Genomic DNA, 20,027 nt, shown 5'->3' on the forward strand with positions numbered 1-20,027 from the left:
ATGAAATGTTGTATTAGAAAACTCAACATGAAAACACAATTAAATCAAACAATACTGAGATCTATGCACAGTATATTGAAAAAAAGCAAAGTGGAATTCCCTAAATCCTTGTTTTGAATGACACCCAGTGGTGGTCAAATGGACTGCATTGTTCAAACATTTGGCAGGTTCATACAATGAGGATGTCAGAGTGGCACATCAGAAGTAGGTCAGGATGCAATTCAGTTGAACAAAAAACTAAAGCAAAGCAAGAAAATTATGTGAAAAAATATTAACAGGAATTACTTATCAAAATAAAATAGGTAAAGTTCAAACAATGGTGTTGACATTGATTTGATTTCTTGAACTTTGACCTCGGGATCAAACAAGCTATTGACAAAATCAGCCATGTTTGTTATGCTGTTACACAAGTGCAAAACGTCCATAGAGATAAAATGTTAAAGAGTAAACAAAAGAGCTGTGAAACAACCTGATAAACTCCTGGGTCACTACTGGTAAATACATGTATTACTCTATAGTGTCAGAATTTTTTTTATATATACACTAAGTTTAGTATATAGCATCTTAAAATCTATTTGTTTGACATTAGGCCCACTAAAAATTCCATTAAGTGTAACAACGCAATCCTGACCTAAAAATGATTCCCAATTAATGGACTTGGACACTCAATAATGTGTCAAAGGTTAATTATGGTTTTGATGTTTCTTTTTCTCCAATGTGTGGTTTGTGGAAAATATATATATATCCAGCTGTATTGCTTTTACTTTGAGAAGTGGATATATAAAATACACTCACTCAATTTCGGAACCGTTTGCATAATTGAACTGACACAGCACCCTCATTCAGTCCGTAAGGTGGGAGATATCAACATATTATCATAAAACGGATGATATCACATATGTGGAGACAAGTTAAATTGGAATATCAAGTATATATCCAACAATTTAAAAAAAATAAATTACGTTTCTGGCGTTCTGTGGTTCCATTCATATTTTGTGCTTGACTCGAACCTCAGTCAACACATTTACAAGCACATTGTTAAAATATTGCCTGAATATCAAGATAATGCAAAAACAATATATATCCAGATCAGATGAAACCTATCTCTATAGTTCACAGAATGAGGTGCGTTTGACCTGTAATGACCCCAAGACACACCCCTGGTATGTGTCACAGTATTTAAAGCCTGGTGCATGTTTTACAGTAATAGATGTGTCCACTCACTATTATAACTCAGTCTGAATTTAACCACACTTCATCAGCCCCATAGGAAATGCACTGTCACCTGCTTTGAGTACTTCAGACCACGATCCCATTAGTGCAAACAGAAATAACCTCCTGTTTACTCACACGTACATGTTAATTAATACACTATTTCAACAACAAGAGAGAATCTACTGAAGACTAAAGTAAAGGGAGTTGGACAGGTAACAGATGCTAATGCACCTGTAAAATGAGGACACAAAGTTATATTATAATTATTGTGAAAAGGACGTAAAATTAAAACGCAAACTAAAAGGTTAGAATGTTAAATGAAAAAGTAAAACAGTGATCGTGGTTAGTTATTATTTATTCTCTATCAAAGTTTGTCTCAACTTATCTTCAAGCCTAGAAATGTCCACTTATACTGTATAACTACTGTATACGCTATAGTGCTGCAACTAGCAAACTATATAAATCAACTCATTCTCTGTATTATTTAACATATCTACAATCTTAAAAGCAAAGCATATGGGCTAATCTTCCAGCTAGGTACACCTGACCATGAACCTATGTAAACACCTGGAGAATTTGTTTAACCCCAGCAACTTTGAAGTACAGTTAAAACATATTTAACCTTAACTTATCTGCCCATATATTATTACACTCTACTCAACTCACAAAGACACTGCCAAATTTAATCCATTTTGGATGACAATCCAGTCTGACACTAACATGAGAGCTGAACAGAGGAGTGATGTTGACAGAGGCTGATGCCACTGCAGAGCCCAGATCCACAGCGGACAGACAGGGCGAGCTGGAACAAACCCCAGAACAGTGCTTTGCGGGGTACAATGAGCACACATAGCATTCTGAACAGAAGTTAATTCATTAAGTTTACATTATATTATATTTATATTATAGTATATAGTATATGCAATAATTGTATAAGCATATATAATATTATACTTGAATAGATTAATCATTAAAATTTGGATTATTAATGTGATTAATTGTTAAGCCCTAGTTGAGAGCATCTCCAAAACTGCAGGTGTAATATATTTTTTCATTCCACAAGTTTTCAAGGCCAAGAATTGATCCAACAATGTTTAGAAGTCTTGCACACAGTATGTGCTGCAACCTAATCCCCAGGCCATAGTTTAGCAGCAAAATGTAATTAGAAGATAGCGACCGACTACTACTGTCCAGAGAATGTAAAGTAAAGATGTTGTGAAATCCTAAGGAGTTTAAACACTGCCTCTTTGACTTTTTGAGATAAGTGCGAGAGAGAGTCCAGCTGTTGGTGCCTCCTCCACATCTGACAAAAATCAACCTTTAGCCACTATAGAACCAGCTGCTCCATTCACAAAGACTGAAGTCATGTATTGATACTGAAGAGAAAGAGGATTGTCCATGTGGGTAATATTTTTCCCCACATTTTGAGAATCCCAATAACAATATTCAGACTTCAAATATCTGAGACATGTGCACTGCACATTAGTGTGTGAGTTTTTTGTATTATAAACAATATACTCAATATTCAAATTTGCATATAAAAAAAATCATAATATAATCAATATTTCCTTAATCTGCTCACCTAGTAGCATTGTCTTAACTGGCCATTAGCATTGATCAGATTGTGACTGTATCAAATAAACAAACTGGCTCAGGCTTGGAGAGACTAGTCCAGCCTCCTTTGTCAAACCGTGAAGTGATGTTGGCTTCAAAGTTATAATAGACAATACTGAACCTCTGAGCCAGACATTAGCAGGTCACTGTGTTGAAATGTGCCACTGTTGTGACTGCTGCTGAGACTAAGGACATTTCAGCCTTCACTGAAAACGTAATACCAGCTAAGTCTTTCATCATTTTCTACTATTGTTGCTGATTTTATGTCTTGTGTCAATGTTATGCCATGTGTTTTATCTTTAGTTTTATTGTTGAAACTATATTATATGTTGGGTTACAGTTTTCTGTTATAAGCAAAATTTTTGAGGACTTTTCACCATTCAAAAGATAGGAGCTAAATTAATTCTTTTTTTTCTTAATTGCTATGGCAAGAGTGCTAATTTTTCATTTTTCAGAAACCCACGAAGAGGGTAACTATGCTTTTTTGTCAGGTTTTCCATTTGAAAACCAGTGTATTCATAGTTTTAATACACTCACCCAAATGCAATAATAAGAAGAGATAATGATGAGCTCTACAAAACAAGCACATTGATAAGGACATCACTGCTGTTCTGCTCTGGTTGATTTTCATTGACAAAAAACACCTCTGACTTTTTGACCTCAGTAATGGCCTTTCCCAAAATAATGTGTTTTATAGGGTTATTATTAAGATCTCAAAGCACTTCACAAAAAACATGTAAAAAGATCAAATGACGAAGTAAATTTGAGCTTAGAATGCTGTGAGGAAGTGCCAGGTGTAGTTCTAAATGCAGAGAAGTTCAAAAGTGCACTACGTAACTTTTCTGGTAGGGACCCCCCATGCATTCTGATTGTGAGTGGGATCACCTCTCCACAGATTAGACCTGTAACTTTGGCATGCTAGCGTCGCCTGCTAGTCTCCATGGATAATGATGATAATGAATGATAGAAGTTAATGACTTAATGTGTAGCATTCCAGGCAAAGCAATAACGTTTCCATGGAGACAAGCAGGTGACAGACCCTCCACCAAACAGGTTCCATAATGCACCTTTAAGGAATTAAAGGTATAAATCTTTCTCTCAAAATACTCAAATCATTGCTTATATTCATTACAATATTCATCACTCCCCATTATTATTGGCGTGACTTCTGTAGTCACACCTGCCCTAGGACAGACTGACAATATACGTGGCTGCCAATCTGTGCCAAGAGTTTCTCTAATTACCACCAATCACATAGGCAAGGTCAGTTAAATGTCTTGCCCAAGGATACAACAACATTATTGCTTTTGTAGCCACAGATGGCCTAAGGCTGACTGACAACAGAAATGGCTGCTAATTTGGGCCAACAATCTCTATAATCCCCACCAATCAAATGCATTGTCAAGGTGTCAAAGTGTCTTGCCCATGGACTACACAACAACAACCACTTCATGCAGAGTTGGGACTGAGCAACTCAAATGACAACTCTAACCATCTGCTCTGACCATCTCATATGCATTTGTTTTGGTAACTAATGTGGAATCAACCAGGTAACAACATTCACTCCAACTAGACCATGCTTTCACCATCACGCCCACCTCTCATTCAAACTCCTCTCTCTTTAGCTCAGACAACCGCAGCCCAAATCCTTAAATCTTTTACCTTTGTACCTCTCCCGGACATTCTCATAGGCCTGCACGTAGTCCTGCTCCTCTGGCAACCTCTGTCCAGGGTCCAGCATGGGCATTGGAACTGCTTGACTCATAATATTTCAGCTTTATTTTTAACAACTTTATCTACAAACTTCACTGATAACTCCCCTATGGTTGCAGACTGCTGCTGCTGACCTGTGCTAGCCTGTGCCCAGAGTCCCACTATTGCCATCTAAAGCAGTATATTTGAGTCCTGTCCTGTACCACTCCCCTCGTGCGCTTGAGAAATACCCCAACACATGCTGGGACCCTCCCCCTTAAAGGCGCAGAGGCTAGGGGGCTATGCAAAATTGAACACCAAATTCAAACTCCGCCCTGGATAGCATAGGGTAGACACTTAACTCTATGCAAAATGACAAGTAGAGAGAGTGAGGTTATGTGAGTTCCTATACTTAAGAAACTAGGGCAGAAGAAGCAACGTCAACATGGATTCTCCCTTTGAAAATATCATAAGCTCAGGACATTTAAATGGGCCGGCTTACGTCATATTCCCAAAACTGTATGATGTCACACAGTTAAGTTTTAATGCCAGACAACCACACCTCTGCAGAGCAAAACAACTCTTACTCAGCATGAGGTTTTTATAAAGCAAAACAAAAGGCCAGTTAGAGAAATGTAATCTTTTTGTTTTTTAGTACATATACATGATATAGGGTAGTGCCTGGAATCACTGGAAGTTGCTGTTATTTGCTAATAAATAATATACCTTGAAATATTGAAGTGCAGAACCTCCACAAAGGCATTTCACCTCATCAGTTCTGTCATGATAAACTAAATAAAGGACTACAACTCCTTTCTAGCAGAAATCAATAGGCTCTGTGCACAGAGACGGCAACGTCACTGTTAGCATCACTCCTTCCTGTCCAAATTTATCTCTATGAGGTTTTTACTGAGTCACAGTAAAATGAATAACTATTTAAAGATAAGGCAGTGGACAGGGAGTTGTCACTGGCAGGTTAAAAACTACACAAATAAAATTAATACTTCATTGGAGGACACTTCTGTGTTTAGAAAGAAAGGTGTTTGTGTTTCAACGCTAATGCTAATTTTGAGGCAAAAATAAATAAATAAATGGGTAGTCTTTATTTTAATTAATTTGTATTTTAATAGATTTGATTGATTTTAATAAAAGTGACTGTTATCTTTGTGACATAGTGAGTTAGCTAAATATTAATGACATATTAATGAATAACATTTTAATCAATATAAAAAACATGCTTAACAAATTCTACTTGACTTTCTCTGATGATAATGTAAATTATATCTTTGCTATTTTAGCCACAATAAAATTTAAATGTCATTTATCCTCAATCCAGTCTGCAAAGCAACAGGAAGCTGACACTTAAAACACTGTAACTCTTTTGTTCACAGTCAGGACTCGACCAAAATAAATAAACTCCGCAGAAGAGGAGTGACAGATGAGGAAGAGAAAGGTCGATAGAGGGGGAGAGAGAGAGAAAGAAAAGACAAGAGAGGGAGGCAGGAGGGAGAGAGAGGGGGGGAGAGAGAAGGAGGTGAGAGAGAGGGAAAGAGAGCAGAACAGGGAGAGAGAGAGAGAGAGGGAAAGATGAGGAGACAGAGAAAGACAGAGAGACAGAAAGCACTCGACCAAAATAAATAAACTCATTCAGAGAAACACACCACCGCAGAAGAGAGGAGTGACAAAAGAGAGAAGAGAGGGAGGGAGAGAAAAAGAGGGAGAAAGGAAAGAGTGAGAGGGAGAGGGGGAAGAGAAGGGGTGGAGGGGGTGGGGGGGGGGGAGAGAGAATAGGGAACAGTGGCCACATTTGGACCATAAAACTACAGTAGTTTGGAAATTATAGTTGTATTTTCTGGCATGAAAAATTGGAAAAAGTGTTCTTCCTCAAAAATCTTTCAAGGCTGACTGTCCAGTAACATTACATATTTTCAATCATTTAAAGGTTATGGGTTGGACAGAGAAAAGTTGGAAATCATGATTATATTGTAACATGGAAGGCGATCTAAAATGGAGGTTAAATAAATAGTGTGATGAGTTGCCAAGAGGAAATCCCAGGCTAAAGAGAGGCCTGGCTCCCAATGACTCAATGTTGAAATATGTCAGACTACACAGGACTGGCCCCACGCTTTTTGGATTGGTAAATAATGAAGATCTGAAGTTCCCCATAGTAAAACTGTGTAGACTGTGGTCTCTCACTGTCACAGTAGTTCACTAGTAAAAATATTTAGAAACGCCCATCTCTGTTACAAGAATAAGCAATAAATGGTGAATAAATTTTTTTAAAAAATTTAACGTGCACTATGTAACTTTTCTGGTGGAGTCTGTCATTTGGTTGTCTCCATGGAGAGATCATTGCTTCGTCAGGAATGTTCCACACTTTGAGACCACCAGTTGCAGGTCAGATCTGAGAAGAAGTGATCCTGCTCACAATAAGAAATCATGTTTCTCAAGCAAGACTCCCAGAAAAGTTAGAATAATGAACTTAAATCTTCACATACATTTGATACAGTTTATAAAATGGATGTGTTGGGGAAAATACCAGAATGTACATTGCACAATGCAAGTTCATAAACTTTCAATGAAATGTGTAAACAAAATATTTTCCACAAATCCCCGAGATGCTAAATCAGTGTTTCTCAAACTTGAATTTATAAAACCCTCCAGAGAGATGCAGGCTCCTAAAATCATTACTGTCATCTGTCATTATAATTGCATGTGTCACAGCGCAGACAAAACCTCACTTTCACTTAAACTGTTTAGTGTTTCCAAACTAAAAACCTCTTTCTTTACAAACATGTCAAAGTCTGAAAAATAGCTGCAATTGGTATTGGTATAACATGGCCATTTGTATTGAGCCATTCAATCAATACACATTCACTCACTGTTGGTTAAACTGCTTAACGGCATGTTCAGTGACCTCTGCACTATTAGCCGCTCAAATTTCAGTTTTCTTTCAAATGTAATATAATGACCCTGATGACTGAGCAGTGTGAACTAGGGCTGGGCAATTAATCAAAGTTGAATCGAGATTGAGATTTCTGATCGTCAATGATATGTTTCTGTGCACAGTAGCACCTGGCAACATCACTGTTCGCGTCACTACTTCCTGTCCAATTGTATCTCTATGAGGTTTTTGGCCGAGTCGCGCTAAAATGAATAAATATTTAAAGATAAGGCAGTGGACCGGGAACTGCGGGTGGATGTCACAAAATACACAAATAAAATTAATACGTCACCGGAGGGCACTTCTGTGTTTAGAGAGATGTTTGTGTCTCAATGCTAACGCTAATGCTAATTTTGAAGAATAATAAATATTAAAACAACACCACAAATTGAAGCATTCCACATATGAAAAAATAACAGGGTAGTCTTTATTTTTAATTAATTCAAATCTCAATAGGCTTTTTATTTTATGTTTTCTGATTGAAGTGGCTGTTAGCAGCTTTGAGACACAGTGAGTTAGCTAGATTTTTAATACCAAATCATTCAGCCCTATTAGTTTATATTATGATAACAATATTTGTATATTTTATTGTGCAGTCATAATAGGGGCCTGTCTAGTTTTTCCCATGTTGGTCCAGTCAAACTCTTCTCTGTGTGTTTGCCCACTGGCCTCAGCCCCAGTCTCTAAACCTGATGCCAGTTCTCCTCTGCCAACATAGCACCGCCCACATCGCACGGCTCTGGTCATTTATGTCTGAAAAACAAATATACTAAACATGATGAGGGACAGATCCACCTCTCTGCTCATTCACAAACATTTCACTGATTAAATAAACCACAACTTGGATAACTAAAAGACAAACAAAGATGGAAACTTGCTCCACAGCTATCCATCACTTTAAAAACTGCATTTGAGCAAAAAAGGGACGAAAACAGAAGATACTTCAAAAAGGTCAAAAAGGTCACAATATGTTACAAATTAATTGCAATAAAAAAGTAGTATTAACAGACAAAGCAAAGGTTACAGTTAAAGGTTTGATTTACAATGGGAAATTTGAATATGTTTTACAACACAAGAAGATACAATTTGATTCAAAAATAAGCAGTTCAGTGCATATGAATGGAGAAGTGTAACTCCAGTTGAATTTATGATGTGTTATATAAATAATGTGGGAATTCCAATAAGATATTACAACCACTTAAAAAAAGGCTGAAGATATGTCTCATTACATCACTGTATCAGCAGAGTGATGCTTCATGCTCAAATGCTCACTGTCTAACATGGTCCTCTAGTGTCCAACCTGAAAACTACAGGTCGCACCCTCACTTATTCTAGACAAATGTTTTATTTCTCTAGCAGTCTCTAGCAGCGTTGTGACAATACTAAAATATCAAACTCAATTTTGATACTAAGGAATAAACACACTCTTTCTTTAGACAATAGAATGCGATTTTTAATATGATAGTACTTTCTTTTATATTACCATGAGGTCTTATAACTACATAATTCCTCAGTCATCCAGGTAGTGTCCATAGTGGTCCATAGCTGTATACAGGCCTGTGTCTACAAGGGTGCAAAAGGGTGCATTGCGACCTTAGTTAAAAATGTTTGCACCCTCATTTCAGGTGCCTAAAATAATGGAAGGGTATTATGTTTGCACCCCTTTGAAACTTGAATGTAACCTCAGTCAGTTTGAGCTGCATAGTCTATGTGGTTTTATACTTGTTCTGATACAGCTCAAGGTTCTAAAGCTATTCATGAAAGGCTCATTTCTGTCCCGCGAATGTGACTTAGAATTAATACTTGCTCAAATAAGTATCTAGTTTGATTTTATTTTTTTATAATTTACAGCTCTATTTGATACATCTAAACTGTCCAGTCACATTAGTCTGTTCCTGTTGTAAATAATTAAAGAACTCAAATGGAATCTTCACTGTTTCCCAATGAGTTCTGTTGAGATTATTGTGGCATTGGCAATTCTTATTTGAATGACAGCCTCTATGTAATCAAACTAGTACTTTGTATTTGTTTATAGTAATACCAGAATCAAAAAGTATAATTGGATACAAAGTACGGTTGACAAAACTACCAAAAATCAGACACTAATTTATACTAAAACTGAACAGAAATTAGCCTTTCCTGCATAGCTTTAGAATGATCTTGAGCTGTATCAGAACAAGTATAAGACACATAGACTAGTATACACCCATGGACCACTATGTTGGGCCTGTATGACTGTGAGATTACATAGCTATAACACCACAAGGTAATACATGATATGATATATAATGTGATTTAATGAATTTAATGAATAAGTTAATGCTGAAAACTGACATTGTATTATCTAAAATGTTTTAATTGTTTTTTTGCTATATAATTGTGGTATTAGAATCGGTATTAAGTATCAAATTTATTCCTTAGTTTCGAAAACAATACATTTTAGTATTGTGACAACACTAATACAAATACAAATGTTATTAATTCTAAAAAAGGTTGGATAAATTAACCTTTTGAGACTGTTTGATACATTTTGTGGATTTTCTTCAAATATACTTCTGAAACTGAAGAGTCTTTACTGTCTGTCAGCAGCAGCCTATTTAAATGTGTACAACATGAGCTTGTATTGATCTGTTTCCAAACAGCAGCAGAGGCTCAGGGACACTGGGCGCCTTGTGTTTTTATGTTTCTTGGACAGTGAACATGTTCTTGACGCCAGCTCACTTTAATGTGTCCAGCTTTAGAACCACAGAGGAAAACGTCATGACAACGGGAAACTCACTTTGTATAAAAGGCTTTAAAAGGAAATTTAACCAAACAATAGACAAACGTTAAACTAGTGGGACTACTCAAACTACTACTAGTCAAACACTGCATAGTTCAATATTTCAAATTACTGTGTCTTTTAGATTTTTACAACAATTTCCACAAAATGCACTTAATTATCAATGAATTGTTTATTTTTTCATGCAAAATCTCCACAAGTTTCTAGACCAATATTTAGTTTTACGTGGCGGCAATGATATCTTTTATCCAAATACATAAATAAAAACTTTGGTCAACATTGTGGTCGGCTCAACCTTGAATCTTTAAGTGGTTCTTTTTGTTGAGCATTCTATCTATAAACAACTTGCACTTCAGCCAGTGCTGCAAGATAAGGCAACCACAATTTGAGCTCCAATTCTATAGGTCTTGTTTTGTTCTCTGTAAATAACATTTCCTGTCACCATGGGGTCACGTGATGTGTAAAATAAATAATGCTGATGGCTGACATGATTATTGTATAAGTTTAGCTCTTAATACTTCATTTAACAATAGCTTTTTTTTTTTTGCAAGTATCCAGCCCTGGTTTTATTCACTGTAAGGCTTCAAGGCATAAGGCTTAAGTCAATGAACTATCAGATCAACAAACTCACATGTACAAAGTCATCAGGATCCTCCCAGTGCTTTCACCAGTAATTATCCTGCACCATCACTGCCTCTGGGCTCTGTCTAAAGCTTGATAACAAAATGCTCATTAGATGCATCCTTAGACTTGTATTGCATTGCTAATACATGGACTAAGGGCAGCGGTCCAACTCCACTTTCCTTTGGTTCACTTGCTCTGAGCTTGAACATATTTCACTGGTGTATAAGCTTCACTGTGTAGGGACAAGCACATTTTCATGTAATACAATAAGCCCACTGTCCACAGCCAGAGTTTCAGATTTTTGCTGCTACAGTGATTTGTGACTGTGCATAAAAGGCACAACAGTGAGTAGACCACTGCAGGACCACACCCAAAAGGATCGATATTAGAGAGAGACAACAAGATCTGGGAAGAGGGGACAAAAGCAAGTCAGTGAGTGAGGAATCTGCAGATTTGGCGATTTGCTAAATGAGTATGGGCTGGTCTTTTATTTTGAAGGGCCATTATTCGGTGCTTAATTATTTACTTAACTATCCAATTTGCAAATACTCCTCTGAAATCAATATTACCTGCTTCAATATCTACAACTAGCCACTCACTGTATCACAGTAATTATGATAAACATTTATAGAAATAAAAATAAATACTTCTCTCTTGTCTATTTGTGTATATTTTACAGTATCAAAACTTTTTCAAATGAGTATTTGGATACTAGTTTTAGATACTAGTATGGTATTGTCACTGTCCACTCACCTGCGATGCGGATGACAGCCCTCTCAGCGGGGTCCAGCACATCCCCAGAAGCAGATTTGGAGCGTTTGATGCGATGGTGCTTCTGGAGGTTCCAGGGCAGAGTGTCTCCGCGGGACGAGGGCAGAGAACTGATGGAGCTGAGCTCAGAAGTGCTCTCCTCTGAAGAGGCACGGACCAGAGGCCTCCTCCTGGAACGCACCTCATCCAACGCCTGGAAAACAACAACAAAAGAACAAACATAAGAGGATGTCAGGAGGGTAAAGTGAAAAAGTACTTCAGGAAATAAAACTTCTCCTGAAATTAACTAAATATATTTTAAACTCCTGTAAATAGAACCCCTAGATTCCAAAAATCCCTAAAGATGTCTGTTATTATAAGTGTGCATGACTATTTATAAATTAAGCTTTTAAAATGACACATGGAGGTGGTACATCACCTGCATGATTTTATTCAACTAGAAAGTTAAAATCTTACTTCCTAATATTCTCCATGGAGAGTTCTTGCCAAGGTCATGGCCAAAAGAGCAATATTCTCATGGAGACAAGCAGCAGGAAGAGGCCCTCCTCCAGGTCATATAAGACTTAGGTTTGTGGAGATGCCTGCTCACAGTAAGGATGCACGCTTTTCTGTGTTTTTCAGTGTAATAAAAACATCAAAGGTCATAAATGGTAAATGTCACATTTTTATGTATTTCTTTTCAATCTTCATGCACACACTTCAAGGAACCAGTCACCCATTCATACACCAGTATACGCATACACTAGGGGTGATGTGGGGTAAGTGTCTTGCCCAAGGACACAACAACAGCATTCATCTGTGGGAGCTGGAATCACAACGCCAACCTGTGGGTCAGTGGGTTTGACAGCTCAACTAGAGATGATAATGTTATGTTTATGTTATATTTAAAACTCTACCAACTGATATGGTCACCCCAACGATAAAATATATTTTATAAAATATATGTCTATTTAGGCTTTATATTGTTGTAGTAAACTGCTGACTCACTGATAATGTGTGTGAGGATGGAGACGTAACGTCATGACGCAGAGCAGTTTGTCTGTGCTGAGTCACTTCATAAAATATCTCTCTCTCCTCTTCCCCTTTGTTGCTCCTTTTCTCTTTTTTGCCCAGCTTAAAGTGCCTCTGTCTGCTCCTCTCTCCACATAAAACACTACCCACTATCAGATCAGATGCTGTCCTTTTAGTACCACTTTAGCACATCAACACTACCTGAGGACATCACTGTTGCCAGGCTAAAATCTTTTTATGTTAAAAATAACCAAATGAATGCAATGCTCAAATATAACATAGTAATAATACTAATGCAACAAGATTTGACTTGAAGGTAATGGTGCACAAAAGGCCTCATATCTTTGTACCACTTTCAAGCCTGGATGAAATAGAGACATTCCAGGAGGAAGGGCATCTGGCATTAAAAATACTGCAGGCATATTTATTTTACATGTTCACAGTTTTCACAGAAAGATTGGAAAATTGTTTAGTCTCTGAGTATTTCATAAAAGTCTTGTTAAATAGATCCAGAGAAAAACAAATATAGTGAGTAAGTGAATCCGGTAAGAATGCGCTGCAGCGGATGCTAAAACATTATCACTACAGGAGAGAGACATGTTAAATATTCATACGCTTTTAAAATAGCCCTGACGCAGCAGAGAGAGAGACCTCAGGACCCAAGAGGCCAGGGTGACCATAGTCAACACTATCACATATACAACACATCAGAGGCAACACATCAGAGGCAACACACTGTAATTGGTTAAATCCTGTTGTCATTCACTTGTCCAACAGAGACTAACCAATACGAAGACTGGGTGGGGTTGGGGAAGTGTCTGGTTTTGAGTAAAGAGCAGCATTAAACAGAAATGCAGTGATTTAAAATATGATGAAATAAAGAATATAGCAGATGATCACAAGGATAAGAGCTCAATTTGATTCTTATCACCATGTTGCGCAGCTCTACTTAACAGGGTTGAAAGCCTTTTGCTATCAAAGGCTATTTTTTTTATAAGATTAGAAGATCTTCATGCTGGCTGCATAGACACAGAGAAAACAATCGTGGTCTATGTAGTTGTCAGTATAATAACATTAAATAATATTCCATACAAATGATGTCACAAGATGGAATAAATTACATGAATATTAAAAAATATTCTCTGCCATACTGTTGAAGATAATGTGAAGGTACTATGAGCCCAACGTAAAATGTACTTTAATACAACATTTCAGTATTCTGCCATTACTCAACCTGTTATATTTTTACCTCTCCTCCAGGCTGAGGACTGGCACAAATGGTTCATACTGGCTTGATCTTAAGACTCACTGTGACTAGAGTACTGAATTAACCCAAAGTCTAACTCATTTCCATTTCGTATCTGCATTCAGAGTGTCCCTTGTTTCTATGGCTCTGGTCCAAATCTGAGTGAAAGCATTTGAAGTTTCTAGGCAACCATGAGGAGCACTAGTGAGCGTGCTCCAAAACTTTATAACTTATATTTGGTGACACTTTGGTGACAGTGGTCACCTATATAATGACTTTTTGAAGGACTTGTAGTGTACTGTATAAGCAATGAAATAACAGGCCAAATGTTAATTGTTACTACAACATTACTACTTGGCTGCAAATGAATGAACTGTCTGGCCAATGTGACTGACACAACAATCCAAATGAACCTTGAAGCCGTTCAGATGTCATCAGGGCAGTGTAATTGTGACTTTAGTATTAGACTATACATCATAAAATCTTTTATTTGTCACAACCGGCTTCAATTTGTTTTTTCATTTATCATTCTTTTATATGGTGACAAGTGCACTATAAACTTGGAACCACATCTGGTTGATGGTTAAGTGCTTACACGCCTATGTAAAGTTATGAAGTTGAATTGCTGGTTTAAATTCAGACAAGCCCATTTCGCTCTCATAATTAATCACAGCTGTCATTACCTGAGTAAACTTGACCATCAGTGCACGTGCCCTTGCCCTGCTGCATGACCACACCTGTCCGTCTGTCCTAACACCTGACCACGTGCACCTGCTGACAGTCCTATCCGAAGATGCGCTAAACATCCTCCCACACCCCTGCCATATGTTTTAATATATTTTAGCGTTGATACGACAAATTCTACTTTCTGTCTACTTACGCTCATCAAAATATCCATGTCGTGGCAGGTAAACAAATGATAAAAACGTCTTCTGGTAGCTAAACCGTGTCCTGATTACCGTACGTCCCAGATTTAGCCCATTCAAATCAGATCCGGACTGCAGCAAAAGTCGCGCGCCTGCGTCTTGGAAAGCGTCGTAACGTGCGGAGGAATGTGTCCGGACGGAGCGCTCCCTCAGCCCGCTGGACAGTGCATGTTCTCTGGGAGCTTGTCTCTCTGCAGCTCGAGGATGGAGGGATAGTGAGAGTGAGAGCCGTGTGCAGGGTGGCTGCGCATATGAAAGCTGATCTCGAGTCAGTTTAACAGCAGTAGACGGCGCGTGCACTGGACACTTGGAAACGTGTCAACTATCGCGATACATAGTGTGCTAATAGGAAACTGTTCATGTCTAATCTGTTGGAAAAAACGAAATGATAAACTGTTAAGGGTGAACCTGATGCCTTGAGGATGTTGGTCATGAATTCTGCTGAGCTCAGCGCTCGAGGCGCAGGGAAGCAGATGGGCTACAGTGATAAATGACAACAGTGTGGGACTGAACATATTTATTCCAGACTGGTGCGGTTAAAATTGCAATACATGTGTTGGCAATTAGGTTTATTCAATTGTTTTAATCTCATCCTGTAATCTACACAAATGCTATACATATTGTGCTATGTATCACTATTTTTTAACAACCAAATACATTTAAACACCAGTATTTATTTGATGAACCTGTGCAAATTTATGAAATACCCAAATTATAATAATCAAAACAGTGAATATGTCAAATGTAACGCATAAACAAGTTTCCTTTCCCTAAGCATCAAAATTTTGTAAAATATACCAAAAAATCCTCATGGTGATATATGGCTACAGCAGCCAAACTTATTGAAACTCTATTGATATTTTAGCACAGCCCTATTTAAAATTGATCAAATCTTTGTTAAAGTGTACATGGAAGAAACTATTGCAGTTGAAATAAATTATGTATGAATGAATCAAAGAGGGAGTGGTCCATTTTAGAAGTTGTAAAATATTGTTCAGGTGCATGTATAATGAATGACACGGGGATATTGTTGGGATAATAACTGTGCGTGTGGTCATACATCACTCTGGTGGATAAAATGGCAGCTCTAGTGAGATTGAAAAGTGTCAGAAGCTTGTGTGAAAGACAAAAACAACCAGCTCTTGTCAGTCAGAGAACATGTCTTCATAACTCACAGCTCAGAAGAACCGGGCAGTGCTGCAATATTTAGCATCACAAATACTATACTAAATACATACTAAAATAAATGCATTTTTAACATATGTTTGATCATCATTTAAATCATTTTGTCATCTTCACATTTAGATCAGCCATCTTAATTCAGAGATATTTGCAAATGTGCAGTGTTCAGTGAAAAAAAAAAACATTAACAAATGTACTGGCTAAATGTATGTATTTTTATTGTATGAGATGCATTGAAATCCTATACATTGAGGATTATTTTTCATATTTTTCATTCTCTTGCCTTCAATTAAAAGGTCCCAGGAGCAGTCACCGTGAGCTGTTACGTAATCACTGTAGTGAGACTGAGAGTTAGTTATGGCCCTATTAGTGCCCTGTCAGAATGAATGAGCACACAAACAAACCAGTGTCCACCTTGTCCATTTAGCAACCACTCAAGTGTATTTAAACTGCATTGAGTGTATATTCCTGTTAATAGGCGCCATTTTGAGTACTTTTCATCCATAAATTCTAGTGCATTCCTAGATTAAGTATAGTTATATAGGAGATTTACAACTAATACTGCCCAAACACAGGAGCAACATAAAATAATTTAAAATGGATAGAAGTTAGAAGGACGAACTAGTAACATATAGAACAAGAACATTTCATGAATGCAACTCAGTTCCTTTGATGAGTGCAAAAAAGTGGGTCTATAATGAAAACTTAAAAGGTTAAGGGACTGTGCCAAGCTTAGACTTTGTTTAGACCTGCTTGTGTTCTGTGAAAGTCCTAGTTTAGAAAAAAATAGTACTTGTTCAGTCCTACTTCATCCTTATTTAGACATGGTTTAAGTAACTCAGCTGCATGTTATGGTGTTTTAGACTCTGCATTGGTGTTTTAAAACAGTGTAATGCACTGCTCCAAATTGTTTAATCTATTAATACCATGGTCCCACCATCTGAAAAAGTTTACTTTTAAATTTGGCTGTCCATGGATGTTCAAAGCATTAGTGATTTCTGTTTTAGTTGAAGCTAGTTCCTCCTAACAGCACTTAATTACCTGTTGCTATGGTGATACACACAGCATAGTGATATAGGTCAGTGATAATCTGTTGCCGGACTAACTCTGTAGTTTTACAAAAATAATATACGTCAGTTAGTGTGAGAATTTCAATGACCATGGTATAAAGTAAGATATGATCAAGTGATGTTTGTACCAAACTTTAGGTTTAGAAGTAGCGTGGGCCTTTAGCCACGATTTGGACTTAAACTCTTCATTTATTGTTAAACTGTATATTTCATAGCCATGTATTTCCTGGACTGGTTTAGGTTGAGTGACTTATTATCTTTTCAGTAAATGAAAGGTGCAAGAGCAGGAAACAGGCCTTTATGAGGGTGATGTTTCTCACCTTGGCTTCAGTCATGGTTTCCACTGTGGTTTTTTGGGTCTTCTTCTTCCGTTTCCTTGCTGTACTACCCTCTGGCCCCTGTCCCAGAGCCACAGCCTCCTTCACCGTGACGACCTCCTCAACATGGACACTCGGAGACACTTTCTCTTTGGCTTTTTTCTTCCTCTGAAAACAAAACAGTTACTTTAATATTTAAACTGGACATGAGCTTTATAATGTTATGAATGCTATTTTGAAGATTATGCAAAACAGGAATATTGAGTATGTTGTTTTCTAAGAAAGAGATGGTGTCATCCCTCATTCGTCTAGAGATGGTCAATGGTAGATAAAGTTTCAAACATTTCACCTGTCTACCTTAAAAAAAAAGACCATATACCTTCTATAACAAAAAACAAAATGTTGCCAAATAAAAATGGAATAACCCTTTGTAGTAATATTTCAAACAAGTTATATTATAAGCACTTTTTTGAAAATAATAACCCACACCTCCAACACCAAAAGTTAGAAGCAAGAACATTTTATAGTCCTGTTTTTTTCTGTATAAAACTGTGACGCTGCAGAGAAATGTGGTTCAATTATAGAGTGGGCTGTTTTATAGTTCAGAGGCAGTTCTGGACAAAGCCTCTGTTCATTCCCTGGACGATGTGAGCGTGATTGGTGCTGTCAGGTAAACAAATGGACTCTGTTTACCGGTTTGGGCAACTCAAATACAAACTTTCACTATTAAATGACTTAATTTGATCTACAGCTGATATAGGCCTTTTGAACTTTAAAGTGCATGTGACAGAATCTCTTATCTTTCCGATTATTACTTTGGTGGGATAATATCTGTGGTAAATATTGCTCATAGTTTTACATCAGTTAAGTTGTAATTTACAGCACATGTTCAACCAGGAAGTAAAATGAATAAACTTCACCAAAATTGTCAAACCCCAGAAAAGTAGGTGTAGCATCTAGGTAACATATATATAATGTAAATATGTTGAAACTAGATCTCTAACCTGCCATATAAACCCAGTAGTCTATTTCAGCAGTTGAAAGTAGTTACAGTCCAGTGCCATTAGCTGTGCTCTTCCAAACTGACAGTACACGCCTGGTATTTGCATTGTGCAGGGAACAGGCTTCTCTTTGACTGTTTGGTGAAAATGGGATGAAATCATAATGAAATCTTTCACAAAAGCTGCAGAGTTCACAGCTCCAGTGTGGCCTTTGACTCTGCAGTGGGCTCATGCATGTCGGAAATGTTCAGGAATGTACGGATTTTGTATTGCAATATAAAGAAAATACTATGCAATGTTGACAAGTACTTGGTATTGTTGACCCATATAGGTTATTTTTTATAGTTACGCAAGGAATCAATAGTCTTAAAAATGTGCTATAATGGAAACTAGGCTACATTGCTTTGTATGCCAAACAAACACCATAAAACTAACATTACTTCAATAATAAGTTCATTTTAGAAGAATTTAATTTGAAAAACTGTATTTTGTAGTTTAGAACAGACATGAACTGTGCAGCGACTTTGAGTGTCATGCTAAACAAGTGTTATGCATTATTATTATTATTATTAAGTATACAGTATACAGTTTGTTCAATTGGACAGTAATATAGAAATTCTGTAGATTTAGAATAAAACTACAGATTGCATTCTGAAATTGCATTCTTGGCATTCTCAGTTTTGAGTTTCAAAGTAATCTGCGTCTTTTTTTGAAAATGTTATTGTAACTAACTGCAAAAGGAGATGTGTAATAAGTCTCAGGAAAAATGAGTCCTTCCTCATTTGAAGATTTTGGTATGGCAACTGTCCTCTGTTGCTATAGTAATTTAAATCAAAATATTACATCTTTTGAATGGTGAATGGTCCGCACAAAATCCACAAATCCTTCAAATTAGGAAGGAATCATTTGCCTGAAACTCATTTAATACTAGAACTGAAGTTGGCCACACTTTTTGAGTCAGTATCATTAACATTACATCCACAGTTTTTTATAAGGAGCCATGAGACACAGTATTTCCTGATGAGGTGCAAGGCTGTTTCAATGATGAGTTTCAAACAAAGAGCTTCTATGTGGAGACAGCCTCAAACTTATCACACAAATAATATCCAAGGCCCCCCAGTTCTGACAGAGTCTAACAGCACAACACTGCACTGTATATAAAGAGTATATTTAGTAAAGGAATCAAGTGATGAGTCTGCAGCTGCTCCAAGCTAAACTTACACTGTTAATATGCAAAATAAGTACGGAGTGAATCCAAACTAACTGTAAACAGTACGTACATAGAGATATTGGATTAGCTATAAGACAAAATTTCCATGGAAACTAAAGATAAAGATTTAAATGTGTGCTCTCACTGACAGCTCAGTCCTTGTTATCTTGGCCTGCATCAGAGCTATAATACTCCCTACAACAGAAACAACACCAGACTGGAGTGTACTAAACTGGAATGTACAGCACTAACACATTGTCCTGAAGGTTCATATCTCTGGGTGCTGGGTCCTATATCGATGGTAAATAAACTTCTCCTGTGTTAGATCTCCAGGATCATGCCTTGTTTCTTCAACTTTCGGGCTACTACAATTTATTCTACAACAGTGAGTAAGCTGGAAAATAAATTTAATTCACTCCTGT

The 20,027-nt window shown here is 37.1% G+C and overlaps 1 protein-coding gene across 4 annotated transcripts in view; it reads right to left on the reverse strand.

The window, feature by feature from the left end:
• Positions 1–17,427, reverse strand: part of pleca (plectin a) — a 113,337-nt gene extending 95,910 nt beyond the window's left edge. Inside the window, exons 1-2 of one of the 4 annotated variants that reach the window (XM_055225441.1) lie at positions 17,398–17,427; positions 11,625–11,835 (exon numbers count right to left, since the gene is read on the reverse strand). In XM_055225441.1, coding sequence (XP_055081416.1) covers positions 11,625–11,835; positions 17,398–17,412 — 226 coding nt within the window. In that variant the 5' untranslated portion in view covers positions 17,413–17,427. Of the gene's footprint in view, positions 1–4,491; positions 4,715–11,624; positions 11,836–17,397 lie in introns of those variants that run through there. The other 3 variants (XM_055225447.1, XM_055225449.1, XM_055225443.1) reach the window with 3 other exon arrangements.
• Between the last annotated feature and the right edge of the window lie 2,600 nt (positions 17,428–20,027).

The sequence above is a fragment of the Periophthalmus magnuspinnatus genome, chromosome 11 (genome assembly GCF_009829125.3).
Source record: "Periophthalmus magnuspinnatus isolate fPerMag1 chromosome 11, fPerMag1.2.pri, whole genome shotgun sequence".
NCBI lineage: Eukaryota > Metazoa > Chordata > Actinopteri > Gobiiformes > Gobiidae > Periophthalmus > Periophthalmus magnuspinnatus.